We start from the raw sequence: 26,799 nt of genomic DNA on the forward strand, positions 1-26,799 counted from the left end.
AATGCACTGCATGGCCCATTGTCGAAGCATGGGCAACGTTACCCATCTCCTCAACCGTTATGAATGTTTGGCACATCGATCTGCAGGTTGAACATGGTGAGATTGCAGACTCCTAAATTGATAGTGCACTTTGTTTAGGCGATTTTACAGCTAACTAACTATGTTACATGCTGATATTGTCTTTGGTATTATTGTGTTTCGCTACGTTTGCTAGCTAGCCGACCAGCCCTTAGAGAGAGCATTGCATTGTGGACTTTGTAGTGGACTTTGTAGTCGACTGGAGCTGCAACAGATTTCCACAACGATTTTCCATGTTGCTACCAACCTTAAAACGCCAAAATGAAACATTTGTTCACAAAAAATATTGTTTTCACATTTGTGCTATTTAACACAGTAAATTAAAGCAATGAGTGGTTTTGGGTGGATTTGTCCTTTAAAGTAATCATCTCATCTCTGCTCAGGCAGTAGCAGTCAGCCAATGTGCGCCCCATACTATACTTACTGACCTTAGTCATCCTATTTAGCTAGCCTGCCTAAGTATGCTGCACATCTGTCTGACAAAATCATTTCACTAGTTATTCAAAGTAGATAAGGTAGATGTTCATGAACTGTCTCTGTCCATCTCGTCCTTGTATTGTGTACATTCCTCTCTCATGTGGTCTGTGTGTATCTAACCAGGCTTAAAAGTGTAGGCCTTTCCATCCAGAGATCTGTATACAATGACGAGGTGCTCATGTCTATGTCCTAACAATGGGAGTTGTTGTCCCAACGGCGGGAAGGCAGGCAGGCGACAAGCTTAAATCCAAAATAAACCCACAGAAACACATTGGGTTTATTTTGGACAGATTTTGGCGAGCGTGAAACATCTCGCTTCGCCTCTTCCTCTCTGAGCCGGAACAAACTGGCGCAACGGATTATGCTCATTGTAATTAATTATCACATTTTTTTGCGCTAAACTAGGTTGAATATTTGCTTAATGAAAATTACAACTCCCTGCAGCCCAGAGTTCCACAAAGTTCTTGACTTTATTTCTCTCCTCAATTATTTAATTTTTCTCCTCAATTATTTTATTTCACTATAAAGAAACGGCTAGTAGAGACCCTACTGAGTATTTCCCACCCTACTTTAACTGGGACAGGTAGAAAACGTATCTCTCTACAAGCCACTATGTATCCCATGTACAACCTATTACAGTGTATTACATTGGGGGCTATGGAGGGGGTGGAGTGAAAAACCAGCAGAAGGCCGTGCGACACAGTCCCTCTCCAAAGCTAACAATACTTGGTTAGTAGAGACCCTACTGAGTATTTTCCACCGGACTTTAGCTGAGACAGATACAAAAGTTCTCTCTACAGCCCAACATTCAAATCAAATCAAATGTTATTAGTCACATCCCCGAATACAACAGGTGTAGACCTTAAAGTGAAATGCGTACTTACGAGCCCCTAACCAACAATGCAACTTAAAAAAAAAATATGGATAAGAATAAGAAATAAAAGTAACAAGTAATTAAAGAGCAGCAGTAAAATAACAATTGCGAGACTATTGACAGAGTCAATGTGCGGGGGCACCGGTTAGTTGAGGTAATGTGTACAGTTGATGTCGGAAGTTTACATACACCTTAGCCAACTACATTTAAACTCAGTTTTTCACTATTCCTGACATTTAATCCTAGTAAAAATTCCCTGTCTTAGATCAGTTAGGATCACCACTTTATTTTAAGAATGTGAAATGTCAGAATAATAGTAGAGTGATTTATTTCAGCTTTGTTTTCTTTCATCACCTTCCCAGTGGGTCAGAAGTTTACATACACTCAATTAGTATTTGGTAGCATTGCCTTTAAATTGTTTAACTTGGGTCAAACGTTTCGGGTAGCCTTCCACAAGCTTCCCACAATAAGTTGGGTGAATTTTGGCCCATTCCTCCAGACAAAGCTGGTGTAACTGAGTCAGGTTTGTAGGCCTCCTTGCTCGCACACACGTTTACCAGTTCTGCCCACAAATTTTCTATAGGATTGAGGTCAGGGCTTTGATGGCCACTCCAATACCTTGACTTTGTTGTCCTTAGCCTCTCTAGGGTAGGTGGGACGAAATCGTCCCACCTACTCAACAGCCAGTGGAATCCCGTGGTGCGTTATTCAAATACCTTAGAAATGCTATTACTTCAATTTCTCAAACATGTGACTATTTTACACCATTTTAAAGACAAGACTCTCGTTAATCTAACCACACTGTCCGATTTCAAAAAGGCTTTACAACGAAAGCAAAACATTAGATTATGTCAGCAGAGTACCCAGCCAGAAATAATCAGACAACCATTTTTCAAGCTAGCATATAATGTCACATAAACCCAAACCACAGCTAAATGCAGCACTAACCTTTGATCTTCATCAGATGACAATCCTAGGACATTATGTTATACAATACATGCATGTTTTGTTCAATCAAGTTCATATTTATATCAAAAACCAGCTTTTTACATTAGCATGTGACGTTCAGAACTAGCATACCCACCGCAAACTTCTGGTGAATTTACTAAATTACTCACGATAAACGTTCACAAAAAACATAACAATTATTTTAAGAATTATAGATACAGAACTCCTTTATGCAATCGCTATGTCCGATTTTAAAATAGCTTTTCGGTGAAAGCACATTTTGCAATATTCTGAGTAGATAGCCCGGCATCACAGGGCTAGCTATTTAGACACCCACCAAGTGTAGCCCTCACCAAAGTCAGATTTACTATAAGAAAAATGTGATTACCTTTGCTGTTCTTCGTCAGAATGCACTCCCAGGACTTCTACTTCAATAACAAATGTTGGTTTGGTTCAAAATAATCCATAGTTATGTTCAAATATCCTCTGTTTTGTTCGTGCGTTCAAGACACTATCCGAAGGGTAAAGAAGGGTGACGCGCCCGACGCGTTTCGTGACAAAAAAAATCTCAATATTCCATTACCGTACTTCGAAGCATGTCAACCGCTGTTTAAAATCAATTTTTATGCCATTTTTCTCGTAAAAAAGCGATAATATTCCGACCGGAAACCGTGTTTACGTTCAAAGAGAGAGAAAATAAAAACATGGGGTCGCCTCGTGCACGCGCCTCAGTCTCATTGTCCTCTGATAGACCACTTACCAAAGGCGCTAATGTTTTTCAGCCAGGGGCTGCAAAGCCATCATTCAGCTTTTTCCCGCCTTCTGAGAGCCTATGGGAGCCGTAGGAAGTGTCACGTTACAGCAGAGATCCTAAGTTTTCAATAAAGAGAGTCAAGAAGCCCAAGACATTGTCAGACAGGCCACTTCCTGTACAGAATCTTCTCAGGTTTTTGCCTGCCATATGAGTTATGTTATACTCACAGACACCATTCAAACAGTTTTAGAAACTTTAGTTTCTAGTGTTTTCTATCCAAAGCCAATAATTATATGCATATTCTAGTTTCTGGGCAGTAGTAATAACCAGATTAAATCGGGTAAGTTTTTTTATCCGGCCGTGCAAATACTGCCCCCTACCCCCAACAGGTTAAGCCATTTTGCCACAACTTTGGAAGTATGCTTGGGGTCATTGTCCATTTGGAAGGCCCATTTGCGACCAAGCTTTAACTTCCTGACTGACGTCTTGAGATGTTGCTTCAATATATCCACATCATTTTCCTCTCTCATGATGCCATCTATTTTGTGAAGTGCACCAGTCCCTCCTGCAGCAAAGCACCCCCACAACATGATGCTGCCACCCCCGTGCTTCACAGTTGGCATGGTGTTCTTTGGCTTGCAAGCATCCCCCTTTTCAGTCTGAACATAACGATGGTCATTATGGCCAAAGAGTTCCATTTTTGTTTCATCAGACCAGAGGACATTTCTCCAAAAGTACAATCTTTGTCCCCATGTGCAGTTGCAAACCGTAGTCTGGCTTTTTTATGGCGGTTGTGGAGCAGTGGCTTCTTCCATGCTGAGCGGCCTTTCAGGTTATGTCGATATAGGACTCGATTTACTGTGGATATAGATACTTTTGTACCTGTTTCCTCCAGCATCTTCACAAGGTCCTTTGCTGTTGTTCTGGGATTGATTTGCACTTTTCGCACCAAAGAACGCGTCACCTTCCTGAGCGGTATGACGGCTGCTTGGTCCCATGGTGTTTATACTTGCGTACTATTGTTTGTACAGATGAACGCGGTACCTTCAGGCATTTGGAAATTGTTCCCAAGGATGAACCAAACTTGTGGAGGTCTACAATGTTTTTTCTGAGGTCTTGGCTGATTTCTTTTGATTTTCCCATGGTGTCAAGCAAAGAGGCACTGAGTTTGAAGGTAGGCCTTGAAATACGTCCACAGGTACACCTCCAATTTGACTCAAATGATGTCAATTAGCCTATCAGAAGCATCTAAAGCCATGACATCATTTTCTGGAATTTTCCAAGCTGTTTAAAGGCACAGTCAACTTAGTGTATTTAAACTTCTGACCCACTGGAATTCTGATACAGTGAAATAATCTGTCTGTAAACAATTGTTGGAAAAATTACTTGTGTCATGCACAAAGTAGATGTCCTAACCGACTTTCCAAAACTATAGTTTGTTAACAAGAAATTTGTAGAGTGGTTGAAAAATGAGTTAATGACTTCAACCTAAGTGTATGTAAACTTCCGACTTCAACCTTACATGTAGGTAGAACTATTAAAGTGACTATGCATAGATGATAACAACAGCGGTGTAAAAGAGGGGGAGAGGGTAGCCATTTGATTAGTATAGAGGTCCTGGATGGCAGGAAGTCTGGCCCCAGTGATGTACTGGGCTGTTCGCACTACCCTCTGTAGTGCCTTGCGGTCGGAGGACGAGCAGTTGCAATACCAGGCATTGATGCAACCAGTCAGGATGCTCTCGATGGTGCAGCTGTAGAACCTTTTGAGGATCTGAGGACCCATGCCAAATCTTTTCAGTCTCCTGAGGGGCAATAGGTTTTGTCGTGCCCTCTTCACAACTGTCTTGGTGTGCTTGGACCATGTTAGTTTGTTGGTGATGTGGACACCAAGGAACTTGAAGCTCTCAATCTGCTCCACTGCAGCCCCATTGATGAGAATGGGGGTGTGCTCGTTCCTCTTTTTCCTGTAGTCCACAATCATCTCCTTTGTCTTGATCACATTGAGGAAGAGGTTGTTGTCCTGGCACCACACGGCCAGGTCTCTGACCTCCCTATAGTCTGTCTCGTCGTTGTCGGTGATCAGGGCTACCACTGTTGTGTCATCGGCAAACTTAATGATGGTGTTGGAGTCATGCCTGGCTCTGCAGTCATGAGTGAACCGAGTACAGGAGGGGACTGAGCACGCACCCCTGAGGGGCCCCTGTGTTGAGGATCAGCGTGGCGGATGTGTTGCTACCTACCCATACCAGTGTCAACATTGTATTTTTTCATTAATGGTCATAAAAAATGTTTTTAAAACCATCTTTGATTTGTTTTCATAAATTACTTATTGCATTTTCTTGTTGGCACAATAAAAGTGGCCATTGATTAAAATTCAACTCCGTTATCCACCCGTTATCCACCTAATTTTCTAACGTTGCTATGGGTATTGCCAAACAATCAACTTTTGCTTTACTACTGCAGCGCGCTTGTGGCAAACTTGCCAGAGTACATTATTTGAAGGAGTCAATTTATAGAGTATAAAAGTCAAGTTAACAAGTGTAATTTTATATTTATTTAATTCAGGTTCGCTAACGTTAGCTAGCCCTACTAGTAGACTAGTTCTGTTGTGATAATAATGTTAGTTATGTTGTCAGTTAATGGCCATCCACCAAGCCAATAACTATAAAACGTTGGTGAGCAGCCACGCTAGAGGACAGTAACAGTTTATAGTTCTGCGGTCCTACACCTGTCAATCAACGCATCGTACTGCACGCTGCCTATTAGAAAAGTTGTAACAAGACTATTCATGAGGTCTCTAATGCACAGATACTGGTTCAGATCATTCAGTGCTATCAGCATGTGTTCATTGTCAAAAGGACAACTGCAAATAATACTTACATTTAAGTTTCATGTAGGTGTAACAGTATTGCTTCCGTCCCTCTCCTCACCCCTACCTGGGCTCCAACCAGGGACCCTCTGCCAACAAAGACAACAGCCACCCTCAAAGCATCGTTACCCATCGCTCCACAAAAGCCGCGGCTCTTGCAGAGCAAGGGGAACAACTACTTCAAGGTCTCAGAGCGAGTGACGTTACCGATTGAAACGCTATTAGCCCGCACCCCGCTAACTAGCTAGCCATTTCACATCGTTTACATAGACCTAATGAAAATAATAAAGTAACTTGTATTTAAATGTAACAATTCAACAACAAACACTGTTTAGCCTGCGCACATATTATAGCATGTCCTTGCCTCCTTGCTCAAGTGGTTTTCAAGTGATTTCCATTTTTCTAATGGTTGTCAATTCCTTTGGGTCTTCTTTTTCAAGGTGCTCATCTCTCTGTCTATCCTGTGCAACTATTTGCAATGCATCAGTGCCGCAATGTTATCATAACCGGCCAAAAGTGATCACACCAATGCACTTTGTCTCCTCGACATTCTCTGACATGCATGTTCTATGCTGTGGGCCTGTTCTACATTCAGCAAGAGCAAGCCTGCTTCTTTCCCCAGAATAGGCTATACAAAATATATGTCCTATAGCTTTAGCTTTTATTATAGCTTTTCCTGGTATTTCACGAGAAGAGTAATGGCCTATTGCAGAGAGGCTTGCATAGCCTATAGCCCAGGGGTAAGGCAACCCAGGATTTTTTTCCAACTAGGCATCACACCTGAGCAAATTGATCAGTTCAATGATTGCCTAAATTGAACACATCTGGTCTTCCAGGTCGGTTAAATCAACCAACATGAAGTTGAAGGTTACCCCCATCCCTGCTATAGCGTGTTGCCAGTGATGCCAACTTAGCAATTTTGTAGCAACTTTTCAGACTACCCTGGCAACAAATGTAGCTACTTTTAAAAATGTATTTGGAACTTTTAGCAACTTTTGAAAAGTGACTCAAACGCTAAAATGCTCGCATTTTCCCTCTAAATTACACAAAAACGATTTTCTCTGTCACACTCAGTCACAACACACGTGCCTGGCTGCAAAAGTGCATTGTGAGTGACGTCAGCAGCAGGCGCTCAGCTCGTGATGGCTGACTGCAGTAGTACGGGTTCGACGAGCCAAACCCAATGAATATAGTTGGTCACGACTGTTTGATCTTGAACAGAACTTACAACATCAATCAACATATCTCAATCAAAATTGTACAGCCAGAAGTACAGAACAGAGTGGGAGTCTGTACCTGAACAAATGTCAAATCATATTTTTTGCAGAGATGGCCAGTCAATTTGAGTGACGTTATTGCGTATTCTACGTAATGATGCAGTTTTACGTTATCACGCAATGACATCACAACTTAATTTAGCAACAAATCAACCTGCCTCTAGCAATTTACCCTGAAAATTAGTTGGCATCATTGCGTGTTGCTCACGGGAACAGCAGGAGGAGGCTAGTGAGGTGAAGATACTAGGTATTAGGCCATTCATTATCTACAATTGTGCTAATGAATGGCCCAATATCTAGCTTCTTATGGCTTTAGGCTAAATATTTTCCTGTCAAAGTGCAAAAAAAACTTAACAGATTATGAAATGACAGATCTGTAGTGCATTCCAGCAGGCTGCGCTCTATGGTCCCCGGGCACGCAAAACGCCACTATTGATTAGGCCTGTGTTTTTAGACGAACATTTTTATACTTGGGCTACAACAAAGTACAATGAGGAATTTATTATTTTTATCAAGTGAGCACACAATTATTGTCCATAGGCCATAAACTGCAGCGATGTAGGCTAATTTGAGGAACCTCTTAAACGTCCTATTTTGTTTCATTATGAAATTACTGCATAGGCTTACAGGTTAGGCCTGCTTATGCAAACATTTGGATCAGTTTAGCTCTATTCTCGACCGTTTAGAAGGTCCACAAAGGTACATTACCAGGTAACTCATGACGTATTTTGTCAGGATGTATGTAGCCCAGGGTTCAGATTAGCCTACCATAGGAAAGTATGGGTTTCTCCTTTCCAACTCCCCGCCCGTTCTTAATGCTGTAGTGTAGCCTATTTTACGTTCAACAAGCGAGAGCGCATCTCGTCCAATAGGCTATTAGTATGCTAAGGCAAATAAATAGAAATAAGTGTCCAACAAGCTTTTGTAGTCTGGCTTTTCCTGGGACTCCACAAGATTTGCGGAGAGGCAGGTGACTAATTGCATAACAGAACAAAGACAGACAGGCAGGTGTAACCTATAGCCTAAATTAGAAGCTAGACATGCAGACATGCATTATTTCCTTTTTTTTATTTAACTAGGCAATTCGAACACATTCTTATTTACAATGACGGTCTACCAAAAGCAGGGGCGAAAATCTGATATCAACTTTGGAGGGGACAATTACATGAAATTTTCTCAAGAGCAATTCCTGAGGGGGACACCAAAAGTAGTTCTGTAACACATAGCCTACATTGTAATATGGTAAATGTATATTGAGGAACCAAAGAAATAAGGTGTTTGCTGTACTCCTAACTACCGGTACCCAAAACTACACAACTAATCACAACAGCAATACCATTGCCTTTAACAAATCTTAGTTCAGTCACCAGTTTAAGTTGAGAGTGGGGGTATCCATGGCATTTTCCAATTATGTTCCTATTTTACAAGTAAAAAAAATTGAGAACCTTTCATAATGTTGCCAAACAAAGACTCAACAAACTTACCTGAGACTCCCTGTCTCTGCCAGTCTGTCCCCAACTCTGCTGTCTGTGTGCCATCTGTTGCCTGCTCTGCCTAATGACATCATTGTGAAACATTTCCATTAGAATTTCATTTCTTTCTTATGAACATTTTATCAACTAGTCTTTGAGATATTAGGCTACTAGGGTTCTTACTTTGCGTTTTGGTGTACTGAAAAATACTCTGATGTCCGTCTTTTATTTTTCTGCCATTTTTCTACCTGGCTGGCTGGCTGGCTACACACACACACAGTGTGTAGGTTATTTACAGTAGGAGATGGGCTTCTATCATCTTATCTTTTATCATTCTATTTGGGCTTCAATCTAAAAGGTAGCTAGCAAATGTGAAACGGATTAAAATGTCAAGAGTTGACAGCTGTATGAGTTCACCATTTACACAACATATGCTGCAACCTTTTGTAATTGTAATAGTTTGTTTCATATTGGCTGGCTTCCAACAATAGCTGCATTTGCAAAGCTAGCGAGCACCAATTCCGTTTCAGTGGTGTTTGCTATAATCTTTGCTACCCGAGTTAAATAAAATAAATAAATAAAAGTTCCCTTGCGACAATTTAGCTTTTGCAACGAGACCATTAAATATATTTAAGACAATGGTAGAAGAGAGTGTAGTTCTGTTCAGTTTGGACTTCAGTTTATCGCTAACCTTATCACAGGGACTTTGAAGCACTAACTTACATCATCTGCATGCTGATCTTGGAATAAATTGATGATAGCAAAGATTCCATCTTTGACGAGGCCACATAAATGGAATAGGTACTAGCTAGCTTAATAGTTAATATTTGCGCGCTAGCTCTGCATATTCAGCTAGTGTGTGTGCGCGATTGACTGGATTAACCTCACGTCAGTTACGTTCGTTGAGTGCCTTTCAGACAGTAGATACGACCCCTCTGTTAGCTTGCCAACTAAGAAACTGGCAGTGGATCAAACCATTGTGAGGCAAAGGGTGGGGGGGTCGCAATCTTTTGATACTTAAAAACGTGCTATTAAGTGTCTATAATCAGCACAATTGCTTTCATTGCGTATTATTAATATTATTTAAATTACATAGTTATGTTTCAGTGATATATTGGGGGGGACAAATCATATTTTTCCCAGGATGGGGGGGGTCGTGTCCCCCCCGTTCCTGCCGGGATTTCCGCCCCTGACCAAAAGGCATCCTGCGGGGACGAGGGCAGGGATTCAAAATAAATTAAATAAAGATATAGGAGTAAACCCATCACGACAAGAGAGACCTAAGACGACAACACAGCATGGTAGCAACACAGGACAAAACAGGGTACAAACATTATTCGGCACAGACAACAGCACAAAGGGCTAGAGTGTAGAGACAACAATACATCAAGCAAAGCAGCCACAACTGTCAGTAAGAGTGTCCATGGTTGAGTCTTTGAATGAAGACATAGAGATAAAACTGTCCAGTTTGTAGTTGCAGCTTGTTCCTGTCGCTAGCTGCCTCGAACTGAAAATATGAGCGACCCAGGGATGTGTGTGCTTTGGGGATCTTTAACAGAATGTGACTGGCAGAACGGGTGTTGTATGTGGAGGATGAGGGCTGCAGTAGATATCTCAGATAGGGGGGAGTGAGGCATAAGATTTTTATAACTAAGCATCAACCAGTGGGTTTTGCGACGGGTATACAGAGATGACCAGTATAGAGTGCAGTGATGTGTCCTAAAATGAGCATTGGTGGCAAATCTGATGGCCGAATGGTAAAGAACATCTAACCGCTTGAGAGCACCCTTACCTGCTGATCTATAAATTATGTCTCCGTAATCTAGCACGGGTAGGATGGTCATCTGAATCAGGGTAAATTTGGCAGCTGGGGTGAAAGAGGAGCGATTACAATAAAGCACTGTATATTTGCATGGAAGAATTCAATGGCTATAGTTTTTTACAAGTTTGGTTTGAGCTGATTTTGAAAGAAAAAGTCTAATTGAAAACAGTATTGCTATTGTTGAATTCGATTTTCATATTGTAATGTTTTTGTTAGCTGAACTAGCAAATATGTTTGTTTGGTTATCATGGCAACTATTGTAGCCTAAGTTTGCTAGCTACTTCAGTGGATGTTGAACACATTTCTAGTGGCAAATGTATAGGCATGGTATTAACGAGATGATCAACTAGGGGCTCTATGCATTCTCTGGAAAATAATGCAACTCTGTGGAAGGTAAATTCCAGTCTGCTAGCGCGTTTGAACACACATTGTACATAGTTCATTATTTTCCATAGAACGCATAGCCCCTTCTTGAGTATCCTTTATACATAATTTGAAGGACTTATTGACATTGCAATGCTTTGAAATGCGGGCTTTTATTTTGAAAGTTTCCTCATTATCATATGAACATGACATCGTTTGTGCTGCGGGCAGAATACTAGTCAGTTAGTTCTAAATACATAGCCTAGTAGGTTGACGTTTGTTGCTCTTTCCTGTGTTGGATTGTGCATTGTTCTACTTTTATCAGTGTGACATCCGTATCAAGAGATGGGGATAGGCTACATTATGTTTATTTTATTTGGATGAATCGAGCAGGCAGCAAGTTGCAAGAATTGGATCGCTGAACCTGCCACTTGCGAGCCCATGATCCCGTTGACTTATCCGCGTAGGAAGCGTACTGTATGTTGATGAAATTCAAGCATGTCAGGAAAACAATTTAAAGGTCATGAAGTCAGTTGCTGCATCAAATATTTTATTTTTGGATTTAACATAATATTTTGGGTAAGTGTTTTTTATTTTATTTTTGCTATATATGTCTCTCATTGTCTTTCATTGGGCAATCTTCAATCCATGTTGTTAAATTAAATAGTAGGCCCATCTAGAGGAAATGGCTTCATAAATGAAATGATAATTTGTAATTTTTCCATGCTTATTTTACGACCAATCCCTTACAAGCTAGCTAGGTCTATAATAATAGGCTATAATAGCCGATGATAAATATTCAAATGTCATCGTTCGATACGTGAAAAGCAGCAAAACCGTTTGTTTGTGTTGATATGCATTACAAGCGCTTTTTAATCTTGCTTATTTAGATTTGTTGACATTCACAATAGCCTTCACATACTGTAGGCTGCTACCCAGAGCACATTTTCATTTAAAGTCGCTACACTCCAGTGTCCCCGGTAATCCGCTTTCTGTCCTTGTTTGTCGTGACGAACTCACGTACGTGACACGTGAGAAGCTTATTGTCCTCACATGCAAATGTATGAATAAACATGAATATGCAATATATCATCATCATCAGACAACTCTATGTCGCATTCAATTCCTAGGCCGGATTTGAATGTTCATTGCGAGCAGTGGCGACCTGTCATTCATGGCAGGTGCAGAGCCCCACCTGTTTTGAGCCCCACATTTTTTGTTGTTGCCTGTTTTGCATGTTATTTTGGTATTAATACGTGTCACATATCCGTTTAAAAACAATGTAAAAATAAAGTGAGTTAATAAAGCTTCCATACAAATATGGATGGTCTCTTTGCTTTCTTGAGTAAGGCAGCTCCAAAATGCAGGTGTTTCAGCCACATTTTATGCACTGCAGTGCTAGCTCACTGTAGCTTATGCTTTCAGTACTAGATTAATTCTCTGATCCTTTTATTGGAGTGGACAACATGTCAGTTCATGTTGCAAGAGCTTTGATAGTTTGGAGGACGTCCTCCTGAAGTTGTCATAATTACTGTAAGTCTATGGAAGGGGGTGAGAACCAAGAGCCTCCTAGGATTTGTATTGAAGTCAATGTACCAAGAGGAGGACGGAAGCTAGATGTCCTCTGGTACTACCCCTGGTACTACCCTACAGAGTGCTGTTGAGGCTACTGTAGGCCTTCATTACAAAACAGCGTGTTTTAATCAATTATTTTGTGAAATGTGAATATATTTAGAATAGTTTTATCTAAAAATGATAACTTTTTAAATGTTACATTTTTTTAATGAAGTTTACTGAGGAGGATGGTCCTCCCCTTGCAAAAATAAGTGAACCCCAAGTTGCATTGGTTAAATCAAGTAGGTAAGTAGAATCAGGTGGGTAAATAATTGGGTACAAGATGAACCAATCAAAGGAGAGATTGTTAGGAAAGAGTTTGGGTGGGACTCTGTTAAATAGAGATAAGAAACGTGGTCAGTTTGGTGTTACCCATCCAGGTGAATACAAAGCACACCATGCAGAGAGGAAAGGAGATCTCAGAGGACATCAGGACGAGGGCAGCACATCAGTCTGGGGAAGGCTATACAATCATCCCAAAAAGATTTGAGCTCCATCAGTCCACTGTGAGGCAAATGATTTACAAATGGAGAGCATTTAACATGACAGCAACTCAGCCTAGAAGTGGACGCCATCCAAAATATCCCCAAGAGCCACAAGAACGATAATAAATCGGGTAAAAGCCAACCCAAACATAACATCTAGAGATTTGCAGACCTCCCTTGCTGCATCTCAGGTAACGGTGCATGCTTCAACAATAAGAACACTGAATTGAAAAGCCATTAATGAGAGGGTTGCTAGGAAGAAGCCTCTGCTGTCAAAAATAACCAAACTGCCCTTCTTAACTTTGCCAGAGACCACCAACAGTAAAGCATGGTGGTGGGAATGACAAGATCTTGAGCTGCTTTTCCTCCTCTGGACCTGGATGACTCCACATCATTAAGGGAACCATGAATTCTGAGGTATACCAGGAGATTCTTGAACAGAATGTCAGGCCATCAGTAAAGGAGCTAAAGTTGGGCCGAAATTGATCTTCCAACAAGACAACGACCCAAAGTATTGAAGCAAATCTACCAAAGAATGGCTCAGGAGAAGAAAGATTTGTGTTTTGGATTGGCCAAGTCAAAGTCCTGACCTAAATCCAATCAAGATGTTGTGGCAGGAACTGAAGCGGGCAGTTCATGCCAGACACCCCTCAAACTTCACTCAATTGACTGAGTTCTGTAAGGAGGAGTGGGCAAAAATCCCTCAAAACAGATGTCAGAGACTGATTTCTGGCTATAGGAGATGTTTACTTTATCGCTGCTAATGGAGGCGCCACAAGCTATTTGTCACGGTTGTTGTAGGAATGAGCAGACCAAAGTGCAGCGTGTGTGTCGTTCCACATTTTATTTATACTGTGAAACTATGCAATACATAAATAAACTGAATGACAAAAAACAACAAACCATGACGCAGAGGGGAAAACATACACTACTCAAAATGAATCTCCCACAAACCCAGGTGGGACAAACACCAACTTAAATATGACCTCCAATTAGAGACAACGATGACCAGCTGCCTCTAATTGGAGATCATCCCAAACACAGCCCAACATAGAAATATCAAACATAGAAATACAAAACTAGAACATAACAACATAGAAAAACTAAACTAGAAAACCCCCCTGTCACGCCCAAACCTACTCTACCATAGAAAATAACAACTTACTATGGTCAGGACGTGACACTATTGACTGAAGGGGTTCACATATTTTTGCACACATCAAATCTGAGTTTCTGTTAAATAAACCACTTTTGTTAAATAAACAATGAAAATATATATATTTTTTGTTTCTGTCATTAAAGGATTTTACATGTTTATTTTAATATTTTATAGCAAAATAATGACCAGCCCTGTAGGGTTCACATACTTTCAAGCAGCACTGTAAATTGTCAGTAGAAACCACATTTGTTTAAGCAAGTCAGCCACATCAGCTGTTTTTTGAAAGGCAGTAAATGAGGCTGAATGAACTGCTTCGCTGCCAGACAAGGCTCTGCTGATAGCCATGTGTAGCGGTGGTAAGGTGTTGGGACTCTGCTGTTGAGACAGCTTTGTGTAAGCCCTAACAGTTTGTGGGCACCATTTGTCATCGTTATAGTGCAATTAATTTATTGGTTACCTTGCTCATTATACAATACCCAGTAGCTGGAAAAATGTACTTAATAAACCTCTCAGATTCTATTGTTGGAGGAACATGTTTTCTTATTCTCATCTAGTTTCAACTGTTCTCTTAGAGAAATGCCCAAGCCTGAGCTTAATAGAAATTTCTCATCTCCAGAGGGACATAGACAATAACAATGTCATTGTAATATAATAACCGTATGCGCCGTATAATCTAATTTGGCTCTTCAACATTCTTTCCCTGAAGGATGGCTCTGTCTGGTTTTGGACTAGGAATAGGAGACTAGAGATTTTCTCCCCTTGTCCCATTCAGATGATGTCATGTCGAGGTCATGTGACTCTCTAGGGTCTCATTCTGGCTCACAGGAGTTTGTCCGAATTGATACCGACAGGCCGGTTTCCTGGTCAATTCAATGCTAATGTAATCCCATTCAACGCCCTCCATCGCCTTTGTTTCCCTCAACCCCTCCACCCCTCCCTCTGACCACCCTCCTAAAGTCTGTCCCATTCGCCATTGTCTGCTTTCAGTACCGTTTGCCATGTCCATGACCGTGAGAGCCAGTGTTGTGCTGATAGTTTGGCCATTAGTGAGGTCTTCAGTAATGGGGCAGCAACTGCCTGTTTAACCTTTCATGTTAGTGCACCTGCAATGTAGCCATGTCGCTGGCATGCTTAGGCCTATAAAATATGTGCTTTTGGTATTTTTCATAAAGCTGATGTTGAGATTAATACGGATGCTGGTGAAGAGTTTAGGTCTTTATGGGTAATGCATATCTGCTGCTGAGATGCAAAGGCCAGAACCATAGCGTGGGAGATCCCCTCTCTGTTGCCGTTAAGATGTAACCATATAGCCTGTGTGTGTGAGAGAAGGCTTCGATAAACTACCGGACTACAACTTAAATGTCTTTGGAAGGGAACTGAATGCGTCTTCCGCATTTAACCCAACCCCTCTGAATCAGAGTGGTGTGGGGGTCTGCCGTAATCGACATCCTTGTCTTCAGCGCCCTGGGAACAGTGGGTTAACTGCCTTGCTCAGGGGCAGAACGACACATTTTTACCTTGTCAGCTCGGGGATTTGATCCAGCAACCTTTCAGTTACTGGCCCAACACTCTAACCACCAGGCTACCTGCCGTCCCAGGGTACCGTGCATTCTGTAATACATACAATACCGTTCAAAAGTTTGGGGTCACTTAGAAATGTCCTTGTTTTTGAAAGAAAAGCACATTTTTGGTCCATTAAAATAACATAAAATTGATCAGAAATACAGTGTAGACATTGTTAATTTTGTAAATGACTATTGTATCCCAGAGTCGCCTCTTCACTGCGGGTACTATTGACAACATTAACAATGTCTACACCGTATTTCTGATCAATTTGATGTTATTTTGATGGACAAAAAAAAAGTGCTTTTCTTTCAAAAACAAGGACATTTCTAAGTGACCCCAAACTTTTGAACGGTAATGTAGGTGCGTATGATAGCAGATTTAACTAATGGAGCTAGTGAGCTGAAGAGAGGTTGTGTCAATAATTGATTGCTTTTCAATGGGATTATGAGTGCAGTGTCAGCCTGAAACTTTCTGCCATAGCATATGCTATCTGATCCAACACCTTCTCAAAAACGTTCTCCTTCACATGATGCCCAATGTAATTCCTACATTCAGTATTTCCATATATTGTGCGACCACATAGTTGAGCGCGACTTCTGACGACAGGTAGCTTAGCGATTTAAGAGCGTTTGGCCAGTAACCGATAGGTCGCTGGTTCGAGTCCCTGAGTCGACTAGGTGAAACATCTGTCGATGTGCCCTTGAGCAAAGCTCCTGTAAGTCGCTCAGGATAAGAGCGTTTGCTAAGTGACTAAAATGTAAAGGTTGTAACTCACTGAATGCACTCAACCACTTTTTAAAATGATAATTTATAACCCAAATCATTTTGTTCTTTCTGGCATTGGAAGTCAATATTAGCATTATATAAATTGTATCTACACTACATTCTATCAACATTACAGAAAGTTCTGATGGAGTTGTAATGAACTGAAGGTCAGTGGATAAATGAAGGCTTTGGACACAGCTATAGTAATAGAACCGCAGCCAGGAGAGGGGTCCGTCTGGGACCAAAGTCTGGAGGACCTCACAGTGTCTGGTGAAGTTCAGGGTAACATGTTACACAATTGGAGTCTTTACAAAACAAGAACCATGGAAACCAAAGGGTTAGGGTGTAATTTGTCACTGTCACCTCAGTAGATCTAGTTAAATCTGTATGGACACAGAGGAGTGTGGGGGAAATATGGCTATAGCTTTATACAGTATGATGATCCTCCTCGTCGCTTAAATCTATCCATGTGAGTTTAGACCGAGACCCCCGAGAGTGTTGAAATAATGCTGACATTTATCCTCTGGCCCTTGAAGATATTCTCATTTTAATCAATTCTGATATAGTGTCTGACAGTCTTAGTATATGGATTTGTCTCGTTGTCAGTAATCTCTGAAGCAATACTCTCAGTTCAACCAAGGAGTGTGAATCTGTGTAGCATAATGTATGTCTACCCCCCAAAAGGCACCCTATTCCCTACACATAGTGCACTACTTTTGACCAGACGTCTATGGGCCCATGGTGAAAAGTAGTGCACTGTATAGGGAATAGGGTGTCTTATACGGTGCCTTTTGGGACGTCTCTCTCTATGTATTGATTTGACACACATGCGTACTGGCGGACTTGTTTTCCCAATGTCTCGCCCATAGCTCAATGCTTAGTGCTCAGCTCTGTGCCCCCCAGCAGCCCAGTTAACTTCACCGGCACCCCTCCACCAATCTAGACACTAGAGGCGTCGCCATAGAAACAGCATGAGCTTGCACGCCGACATTTGGCTCCACTGCAATATTTATGTGAGCAGTGAGCTGTGAAAAAGACCCTCCAGAAAATGTCGGGGACATCGTCAGGTCAAGTTGCCTACATTTGAATGTGTATAGGTTTTTGGAAAAGCTATCAGGTCTTGCCACCCATTTTAATATTCAAAGTAATCTCAGGGAATTAAAGTGACAGTATTCATTTTCCTGCGCCAACGTTGCACTCGTCTTGTTTTCAATGGCTGAAGGGAGAATTAATTATAGAGAGGGTTATATCACACTGTCGTAAGGATTAGACCAACATGCAGCGGGAATGTGTATACTCATCTTCTTTTTAATAGGAAGAAAGAAGGAAAACCGAAACAAAACACACGTATACAAAAACCACGACGATAACAGTCTTGTCAGGCACACAGCAAAACAAGAAACAACTACCCACAAAAATCCCGTAGAAAAACACCCCTCTTAAATAGGACCTTCAACTAGAAGCAACTAGGAGCAGCTGCTTCCAATTGAAGGTCAACCCCATTAACTAAACATAGAAATAGAAAGACTAGAACGAACATAGAAATATACTAACATAGAACATTAACCACAAACCCCGAAACACATAAAACAAACACCCCTCTTACATAAGAACATAGCCCAACAAACCCCGAAACACTCTAAACAAACACCCCCTGACACATCCTGACCAAACTACAATAACAAATAACCCCTTTACTGGTCAGGATGTGACACACACACATTTTATAAACAAATAACTAGTATTTATGTGTACTAGTCAAAGTAACCTTTACTCCATATTTCAATGATGCAGATTTAAAATCTACCTTATCCTAACATGTTAGATGGGTTACTTTATTTAGGGTGTCTTCAATTATCATGGCTCTCTCTTCCCTCAACCAGGTTACCTTCAAAATGGTACCCAGAGGACCAGACCCACTTTCTCTTTTCCCTAGATGCTTCCCTAACACCATTATTCTCTTCCCAAAGTGGTAGCAAAGGTAAGGTGGCATGGTGCTTCAAAACACACAGTAAACATACCATATCTAGACTACGTGATCCACAGTGTGTGCTGATAAGGTGGCTCTGATACAGCATTGAACAACCTGAGATTTAACACCATTATTCTCTTCCCAAAGTGTAGCCTAGTGGTTAGAGCGTTGGACTAGTATCTGAAAGGTTGCAAGATCAAATCCCCGAGCTGACAAGGTACAAATCTGTCGTTCTGCCCCTGAACAAGGCAGTTAACCCACTGTTCCTAGGCCGTCATTGAAAATAAGAATTTGTTCTTAACTGACTTGCCTAGTTAAATAAAGATAAAATATTACAGTGGCATGTCATGCAGGGTTATATGTGACCGTGAGCCAAGCTGAGATGAGTGACAGGTCGAAGTCCTCTGACGTCACGACAACGGATGCCTTTAGGAGTTGGCTCGTCGTCGAGGAGAAGGAACTTAGCAACCAGGTTGTTCTTAGAACCACCTGGCAGCTGAGCTGTAAAGAGGAGCAGCACACCTCTAACTTTCAATCAGCCTTCGTTCGATGATCAACGATGCAAGTTCATTGCCACTCTGGAGAAGAATAACTGCAAGGTCATTACATGTAAAAGGATGGCCATAGCGATGGCCATATTTACTGTCTGTCAGTGGCACTAGGAAAAAACTTTCCACGGCATTTCAACAACAAAAATTATATGTGATGACATTGAACCAACATGGAAAACGAGTTCGATTTTTTTTAAGTCATCAATGTAAGAGAATTGTCTTTTTTTTCACCCATATTTTAACCTAAATCCAATGTCATTCAGAATTTTTTGTTGTTGATTTCATGTTGAATTCACATTTAGTTGACAACTCAACCAAATGTAAATCAAAACTAGACGTTGAACTGACATCTGTGACCAGTGAGGCAGAATGAGCAGTCCTGTTTGTCCTGATGGTCAGAACACCCCAAGGGCTTGGATCAATAGGATGGTCGGAACACCCCAAGGGCTTGGATCAATAGGATGGTCGGAACACCCCAAGGGCTTGGATCAATAGGATGGTCGGAACACCCCAAGGGCTTGGATCAATAGGATGGTCGGAACACCCCAAGGGCTTGGATCAATAGGATGGTCGGAACACCCCAAGGGCTTGGATCAATAGGATGGTCGGAACACCCCAAGGGCTTGGATCAATAGGATGGTCGGAACACCCCAAGGGCTTGGATCAATAGGCTGTACTAACACGAGAAACAGCTAAGCCTCGCCAGCTGGGGACTTCACACTGTCAATAAACACATACATGGCACACACACACACACCCACGCACACATTCAGACATGCAAACATTCAAGCAAATCACAAATGGAGTGATAGTAGCTTGATGTTCTCATACAAACACAGAAACCCCAGCTGTAACTCAAACATATGTCCCAGTTAAAGCAACCTCTTCCAGCTGTTTCTGACTACAGGTAGGCCCTAATATTTGTGTTTGTAAACAATATTAGCAAATGTAACTAATGCCAATAAGGGTGGTTTTGGGTAGACTGGTCCCAGATCTGTCGTCTCCTCCTATAACCTGGTCTTAGATCTGTCGTCTCCTATAACATGGTCCCAGATCAGTTTGTGCTCTTGCCAACTCCATTGCTGTCATTGTCCAGCCAAACATGCTAGCACAAACAGACTGTTACTCAGGCTAGGTTTTGGAGGATAATTACATCAATGTCCGTCATTTTTGTTTAAATGACGTGGAAACAACGTTGATTCAACAAGTTTTTGCCTAGTGGGGCCCCTGCCACTGACGGACAGTAAATATGACCATCACTATGGCCATCAATATTGGGCCTTCCTTTTACATGTAATGACCTGGCACTTATTCTTCTCCAAAGTATCAATGAACTTGCATCGTTGATTATCGAACGAAGGCTGATTTGAAAGTTAGAGGTGTGCTACTCCTCTTTACAGCTCAGCTCATGTAGCCACACATCTCTTTTGGTTGTGGCACCATCTTTGCACTTCCCCCTAGCCTCTGATCTCAGACCAGCCCTTAACTAACAGCTCTGTATTACAACCACATGAAGTGGCTCTTGGTGCAATAGCCACTCTGCCAGTGTCCTCTGTTGCTGGCTTGTAGATGCAGCAGTTTGTTCGTATCATTCAGTGACATTATAGGACAAGCAGAGTTAAACATAGCTGGCTGACATGGCCTGATCAAGACAAGCTGGAAGGGTGGAGCGCTTGGGCCTGTCCCGTTCACTTGTTGTTGTTTGAATTGGCCCCGGCATTCAGTCAGCTTCCAAATGCCCGGCCCCCACCGCACAGCATCCTCTCTGACAGACAGGCAGAAGGATGAACGGGCAGAAAAACAGAATAGACAGACGGTCAGACAGGCAGTTAGACAGACAGATAAACAGACAGGAAGGCAAATAAACAGGCAGGCAGATAGGCAGGCAAATAGACAGGCAGACAGGCAGATAGATAGACAGGCAGGCAGACACTTCAGACCCCCCCCCCCCCCCAACTTACCCTGAGACAGTGGTTTTAGATGTTACCGCCAAGCCTACCTTTTTAGTTCTGTCAAACCGAACCGAGACAAACCTGGAATTTAAAGGGCTTAAAAATGTCAATCCTCTTTTCTCTTTGCACCAAGTCACTTGTCCCTGTCATATATTGTAAAGTGGTTGTTCCACTGGATATCATAAGGTGAATGCACCATTTTGTAAGTCGCTCTGGATAAGAGCGTCTGCTAAATGACTTAAATGTAAATGTAAATATCCTCACATGGTCTCTCCAATAATTGCTATGCAGATGACACTCAACTACCCTTCTAACACGCAGTTGGTGACACGCATCTCTGCATGCATGGCAGACATCTCAGCTTGGATGTCGGCCCACCACTTCATGGCCAACCTCAACAAAACGGAGCTGCTCTTCCTCTCAGGAATGCCCGAGCATTCCATTCCGCCACTACTGGTCTCTTGGCCGTCCCACCCCAGCTCCTGCTCAGCCCAGTCGAAGCTCTTCTCTGTCTTGGGACCCCAATGGAGGAACAAGCTTCCCCCTAAAGTCAGGACAGTGTGGCGTCAAGGGGAACTGCCCATCTTCCGAAAACGTCTGAAAACACTACCTCTCTGAAGACCATCTTAAATAACTCTCACGGCTCCCCTTCCCCCTCTTCAAAAAAAAAGGCACTTTTCCTACTACCACTGACTGATGATAAAAACTTTCTTCAGGGAAAATGTACTTGATGTACTTGTGATGTGTTGTTGTCTCATCAAGCTATCTTAAGATGAATGCACTAATTGTAAGTTGCTCTGGATAAGAGCGTCTGCTAAATGACTAAAATGTTAAATGTAAAAATCGGCCAAGAAATTAAACCAATGATTTCTTTACTTTGCAGACATTGTAGGCTACTTATTAAGGGTGAAGAAACTCCTCAGAAGGATTGTACATTCATGCTTGTTGATGCTTGACTCCTGTTCAGATTACCCAATTGAAGATGTCCAAACATGCAATTTAGTACTCGAAAGTGAAGTGATGTGAGTTGTGTGTTTCTGTAACCTTTGTAAGCATCGAAGGTGAAATTGAAAGATAATTCATCCTCCGGGAATTTCAACAAAAGTGAACTTGAGGGAGAGGTTTCACCCTTTGAGTATCTCCCTGAGGTTTGTTATGTGATTATTAATGTTACTTATTGTCTGTCTGTTCTCTTTCAGTTGCTCGGTGTGGCCTTCCTGGGGATTGGACTATGGGCCTGGAATGAGAAGGTGAGTGAGACTGGGTAACATAAGAACCCTGTAAGAACATACAATGATGTCTAATATACTTTTATTTATTTTATTTAACATTTATTTAACTAGGCAAGTCAGTTAAGAACAAATTCTTATTTACAATGACGGCCTACCAAAAGGCAAAAGGCCTCCTGCGAGGGCTGGGGCTGGGATTAAAAAAAAAAATATAGGGCAAAACACACATCACGACAAGAGAGACAACACAAAACTACATAAAGAGAGACCTAAGACAACAACACGGCATGGTAGCAACTCCAACATGACAACAACATGCAGCAGCACAACATGGTAGCAGCACAAAACGGGGTACAAACATTATTGGGTACAGACAACTGCACAAAGGGCAAGAAAGGTAGAGGCAACAATACATCACGCAAAGCAGCCACAACTGTCAGTAAGAGTGTCCATGATTGAGTCTTTGAATGAAGAGATTGGTACAGTACATCTCAATCAATAGTTTGGACACACCTACTCATTCGCAGGTTTTTCAGATTTTTTTTTACTATTTTCTACATTGTAGAATAATAGTGAAGACATCAACACTATGCAATAACACATATGGAATCATGTAGTAACCAAAAAAGTGTTAAACAAATCAAAATATATTTTATATTTGAGATTCTCCTAAGTAGCCACCCTCTGTCTTGATGACACTCTTGGCATTCTCTCAACCAGCTTCATGAGGTAGTCACCTGGAATGCATTTAAATTAACAGGTGTGCCTTGTTAAAAGTGAATTTGTGGAATTTCTTTCCTTCTTAACCTGTTAGGGATAGGGGGCAGTATTTTCACGGCCGGATAAAAAACGTACCCGATTTAATCTGGTTACTACTCCTGCCCAGAAACTAGAATATGCATATAATTAGTAGATTTGGATAGAAAACACTCTAAAGTTTCAAAATCTGTTTGAATGGTGTCTGTGAGTATAACAGAACTCATATGGCAGGCCAAAACCTGAGAAGATTCTATACAGGAAGTGCCCTGTCTGACAATTTGTTCTCCTTCTAGGGCATCTCTATCAAAAATACAGCATCTCTGCTGTAACGTGACATTTTCTAAGGCTTTCATTGGCTCTCAGAAGGCGCCAGAAAGTGGAATGAGAGCTCTCCAGTCTGGGCGAAAAACAGCAGGGGTTTTTGTGAGTGGTCCTTCTGAGAACAATGACACTGGAGCGCGCATGCACGAGACGACTCCATGTTTTACTTTCAGTGTTTGAACGAATACAACGTTGCCCGGTTGGAATATTATCGCTATTTTACGAGAAAAATTGCATAAAAATGTATTTTAAACAGCGTTTGACATGCTTCGAAGTACGGTAATGGAATATTTTGAAATATTTTGTCACGAAATGCGCCGGCGCGTCACCCTTCGGATAGTTACCTGAACGCATGAACAAAACGGAGCTATTTCAATATAACTATGGATTATTTCGAACCAAAACAACATTTGTTGTTGAAGTAGAAGTCCTGGGAGTGCATTCTGATGAAGAACAGCAAAGGTAATCAAATTTTTCTTATAGTAAATCTGAGTTTGGTGAGGGCCAAACTTGGTGGGTGTCAAAATAGCTAGCCGTGATGGCCGGGCTATGTACTCAGAATATTGCAAAATGTGCTTTCACCGAAAAGCTATTTTAAAATCGGACATAGCGATTGCATAAAGGAGTTCTGTATCTATAATTCTTAAAATAATTGTTATGTATTTTGTGAACGTTAATCGTGAGTAATTTAGTAAATTCACAGGAAGTTTGCAGTGGGTATGCTAGTTCTAAGCATCACATGCTAATGTAAAAAGCTGTTTTTTGATATAAATATGAACTTGATTGAACAAAACATGCATGTATTGTATAACATAATGTCCTAGGAGTGTCATCTGATGAAGATCATCAAAGGTTAGTGCTGCATTTAGCTGTGGTTTTGTTTTTTGTGACATATATCCTTGCTTTGAAAATGGCTGTGTGATTATTTTTGGGAGGGTACTCTCCTGACATAATCTAATGTTTTGCTTTCGTTGTAAAGCCTTTTTGAAATCGGACAGTGTGGTTAGATTAACGAGAGTCTTATCTTTAAAATGGTGTAAAATAGTCATATGTTTGAGAAATTGAAGTTATAGCATTTTTGAGGTGTTTGTATTTCACGCCACACTATACTATTGGATATTGGTGAGGCGTTCCGCTAGCGGAACGTCTGTCCCTAACAGGTTTTAATGCGTTTGAGCCAATCAGTTGTGTTGTGACAAGGTAGGGGTGGTATACAGCCCTATTTGGTAAAAGACCATTTACATATTATGGCAAGAACAGCTCAAATAAGCAAAGAGTAACAACAGTCCATCATTACTTTAAGACATGAAGGTCAGTCAATCTGGAAAATGTCAAGAACTTTGAAAGTTTCTTCAAGTGCAGTCGCAAAAACCATCAAACGCTATGATGAAACTGGCTCTCATGAGGACCGCCACAGGAAAGGAAGACCCAGAATTACCTCTGCTGCAGAGGATAAGTTCATTTGAGTTAACTGCACCTCAGATTGCAGCCCAAATAAATGCTTCACAGAATTCAAGTAACAGACACATCTCAACATCAACAGAGGAGACTGCGTGAATCAGGCCTTCATGGTCTAATTGCTGCTAAGAAACAACTACTAAAGGACACCAATATTAAGAAGAGACTTGCTTGGGCCAAGAAACACAAGCAATAGACATTCCAAACTGCCTCTGAAGGCAATGTCAGCACTAGACCGGTTCGTTGGGAGCTTCATGAAATGAGTTTCCATGGCCAAGCCTAAGATCACCATGCGCAATGCTAAGCGTCGGCTGAAGTGGTGTAAAGCTCGCCGCCATTGGAGCAGTGGAAACGCTTTCTTTGGAGTGATGAATCACGCTTCACCAACTGGAAGTCCAACGGAAGAATCTGGGTTTGGCGGATGCCAGGAGAAGGCAACCTGCCCGAATGCATAGTGCCAACTGTGAAGTTTGGTGGAGGATGAATGAATAATCGTGTGGGGCTGTTTTTCATGGTTCGGGCAAGGTCCCTTAGTTCTAGTGATAGGAAATCTTATAGCGTACAATGACATTCTAGACGATTCTGTGCTTCCAACTTTGTGGCAACAGTTTGGGGAAGTTTCCTGTTTCAGCATGACAATGCCCCTGTGCACAAAGCGAGGTGTGTACAGAAATGGTTTGTCGAGATCGGTGTGGAAGAACTTGACTGGCCTGCACAGAGCCCTGACCTCAACCCCACCAAACACCTTTGGGAGGAATTGGAACGCTGACTGCGAGCCAGGCCTAATCAACCAACATCAGTGCCCGACCTCACTAATGCTCTTGTGGCTGAATGGAAGCAAGTCCCCCGCAGCAATGTTCCAACATCTAGTGGAAAGCCTTCCCAGAAGAGTGGAGGCTGTTATAGCAGCAAAGAGGGGAAAAACTCCATATTAATGCCCATGATTTTGTAATGAGATGGTTGACGAGCAGGTGTCCACATAGCGTATATATTACACAAATAAATAATCTGATAAGTACAAAAGATAATCAGTCTTTTTCCTGGACCACTCTTGTGTCTGGAAGAGTAGCAAAGCATACAATTCTTACTGTGCTCACTGTTAACACATTGAAGCTCTCTCTCTCTCTCTCTCTCTCTCTCTCTCTCTGTCTCTAGGGTGTTCTCTCCAACATCTCGTCCATCACAGACCTGGGGGGCTTTGACCCCGTCTGGCTCTTCTTGGTGACGGGAGGGGTCATGTTCATCCTGGGGTTTGCCGGGTGCATCGGAGCGCTGAGGGAAAACACCTTCCTGCTCAAGTTTGTACGTCCACAACTCTCTCACTCCCACTCTAAGGGGCGAGCCGACATGGACATTAACAAATATATGAATATACACTCCCCTCTGTATTCATTTAATTTGGCTCTATACTCCAGCATTTGGGATTTGAGATCAAATCTTTCATATGAGACGACAGTAAAGAATGTCAACCATTTATTTGAGGATATTTTCATATATGTACATTTTACCGTTTAGAAATGAACGCACTATATATGTAGTCCCTCCTTTTGAAGCTGTAATACGTTTTGGGACAAATTCACTTATAGTGTATAAAAGTAGTCAAAAGTTGAGTATTTTGTCCCATAGTCCTAGCACACATTGACTACATCAAACTTGTGACTGCAGACTGTATGGATGCATTTGCAGTTTGTTTTGCTTGTGTTTCGGATTATGTTGTGCCCAATAGGAATTGAATGGTGAATAATGTATTGGGTCATTTTGGAGTCACAAACTAAAAGTTTTAGCTTCACTGTCGAAATAAATACAGAGGGGAGTGTATATGTCTTTGTCCATGAAAAGCTCTAAATAATACCTATGCATTGTTAGGGTTATCATTAGATGTCTTTATATCCATCATTGACTCCATTTTGAACTCCCTCTCCAGTTTCCTGAACTCAAACTAAGCTTATTCCTGGACTGTCCCACGCTGTATAGTCCATGATGAGTAGGCTTAATCTGAGTCTGGGAGACCAGCCCTCCATGTCCCCCTCTA

General features: G+C 41.6%; 1 protein-coding gene across 2 annotated transcripts in view; it reads left to right on the forward strand.

The window, feature by feature from the left end:
• The window catches only part of LOC106608643 (tetraspanin-5), a 38,510-nt gene continuing 11,711 nt past the window's right edge, over nt 1-26,799 (forward strand). Inside the window, exons 1-3 of one of the 2 annotated variants that reach the window (XM_082977402.1) lie at nt 1-96; nt 22,200-22,250; nt 25,923-26,069. In XM_082977402.1, the coding sequence (XP_082833528.1) occupies nt 64-96; nt 22,200-22,250; nt 25,923-26,069 (231 nt within the window). In that variant the 5' untranslated portion in view covers nt 1-63. Of the gene's footprint in view, nt 97-11,136; nt 11,516-22,199; nt 22,251-25,922; nt 26,070-26,799 lie in introns of those variants that run through there. The other variant, XM_014206718.3, reaches the window with a different exon arrangement.

Source organism: Salmo salar, chromosome 07 (genome assembly GCF_965601325.2).
Source record: "Salmo salar chromosome 07, fSalSal1, whole genome shotgun sequence".
Taxonomy (NCBI): domain Eukaryota; kingdom Metazoa; phylum Chordata; class Actinopteri; order Salmoniformes; family Salmonidae; genus Salmo; species Salmo salar.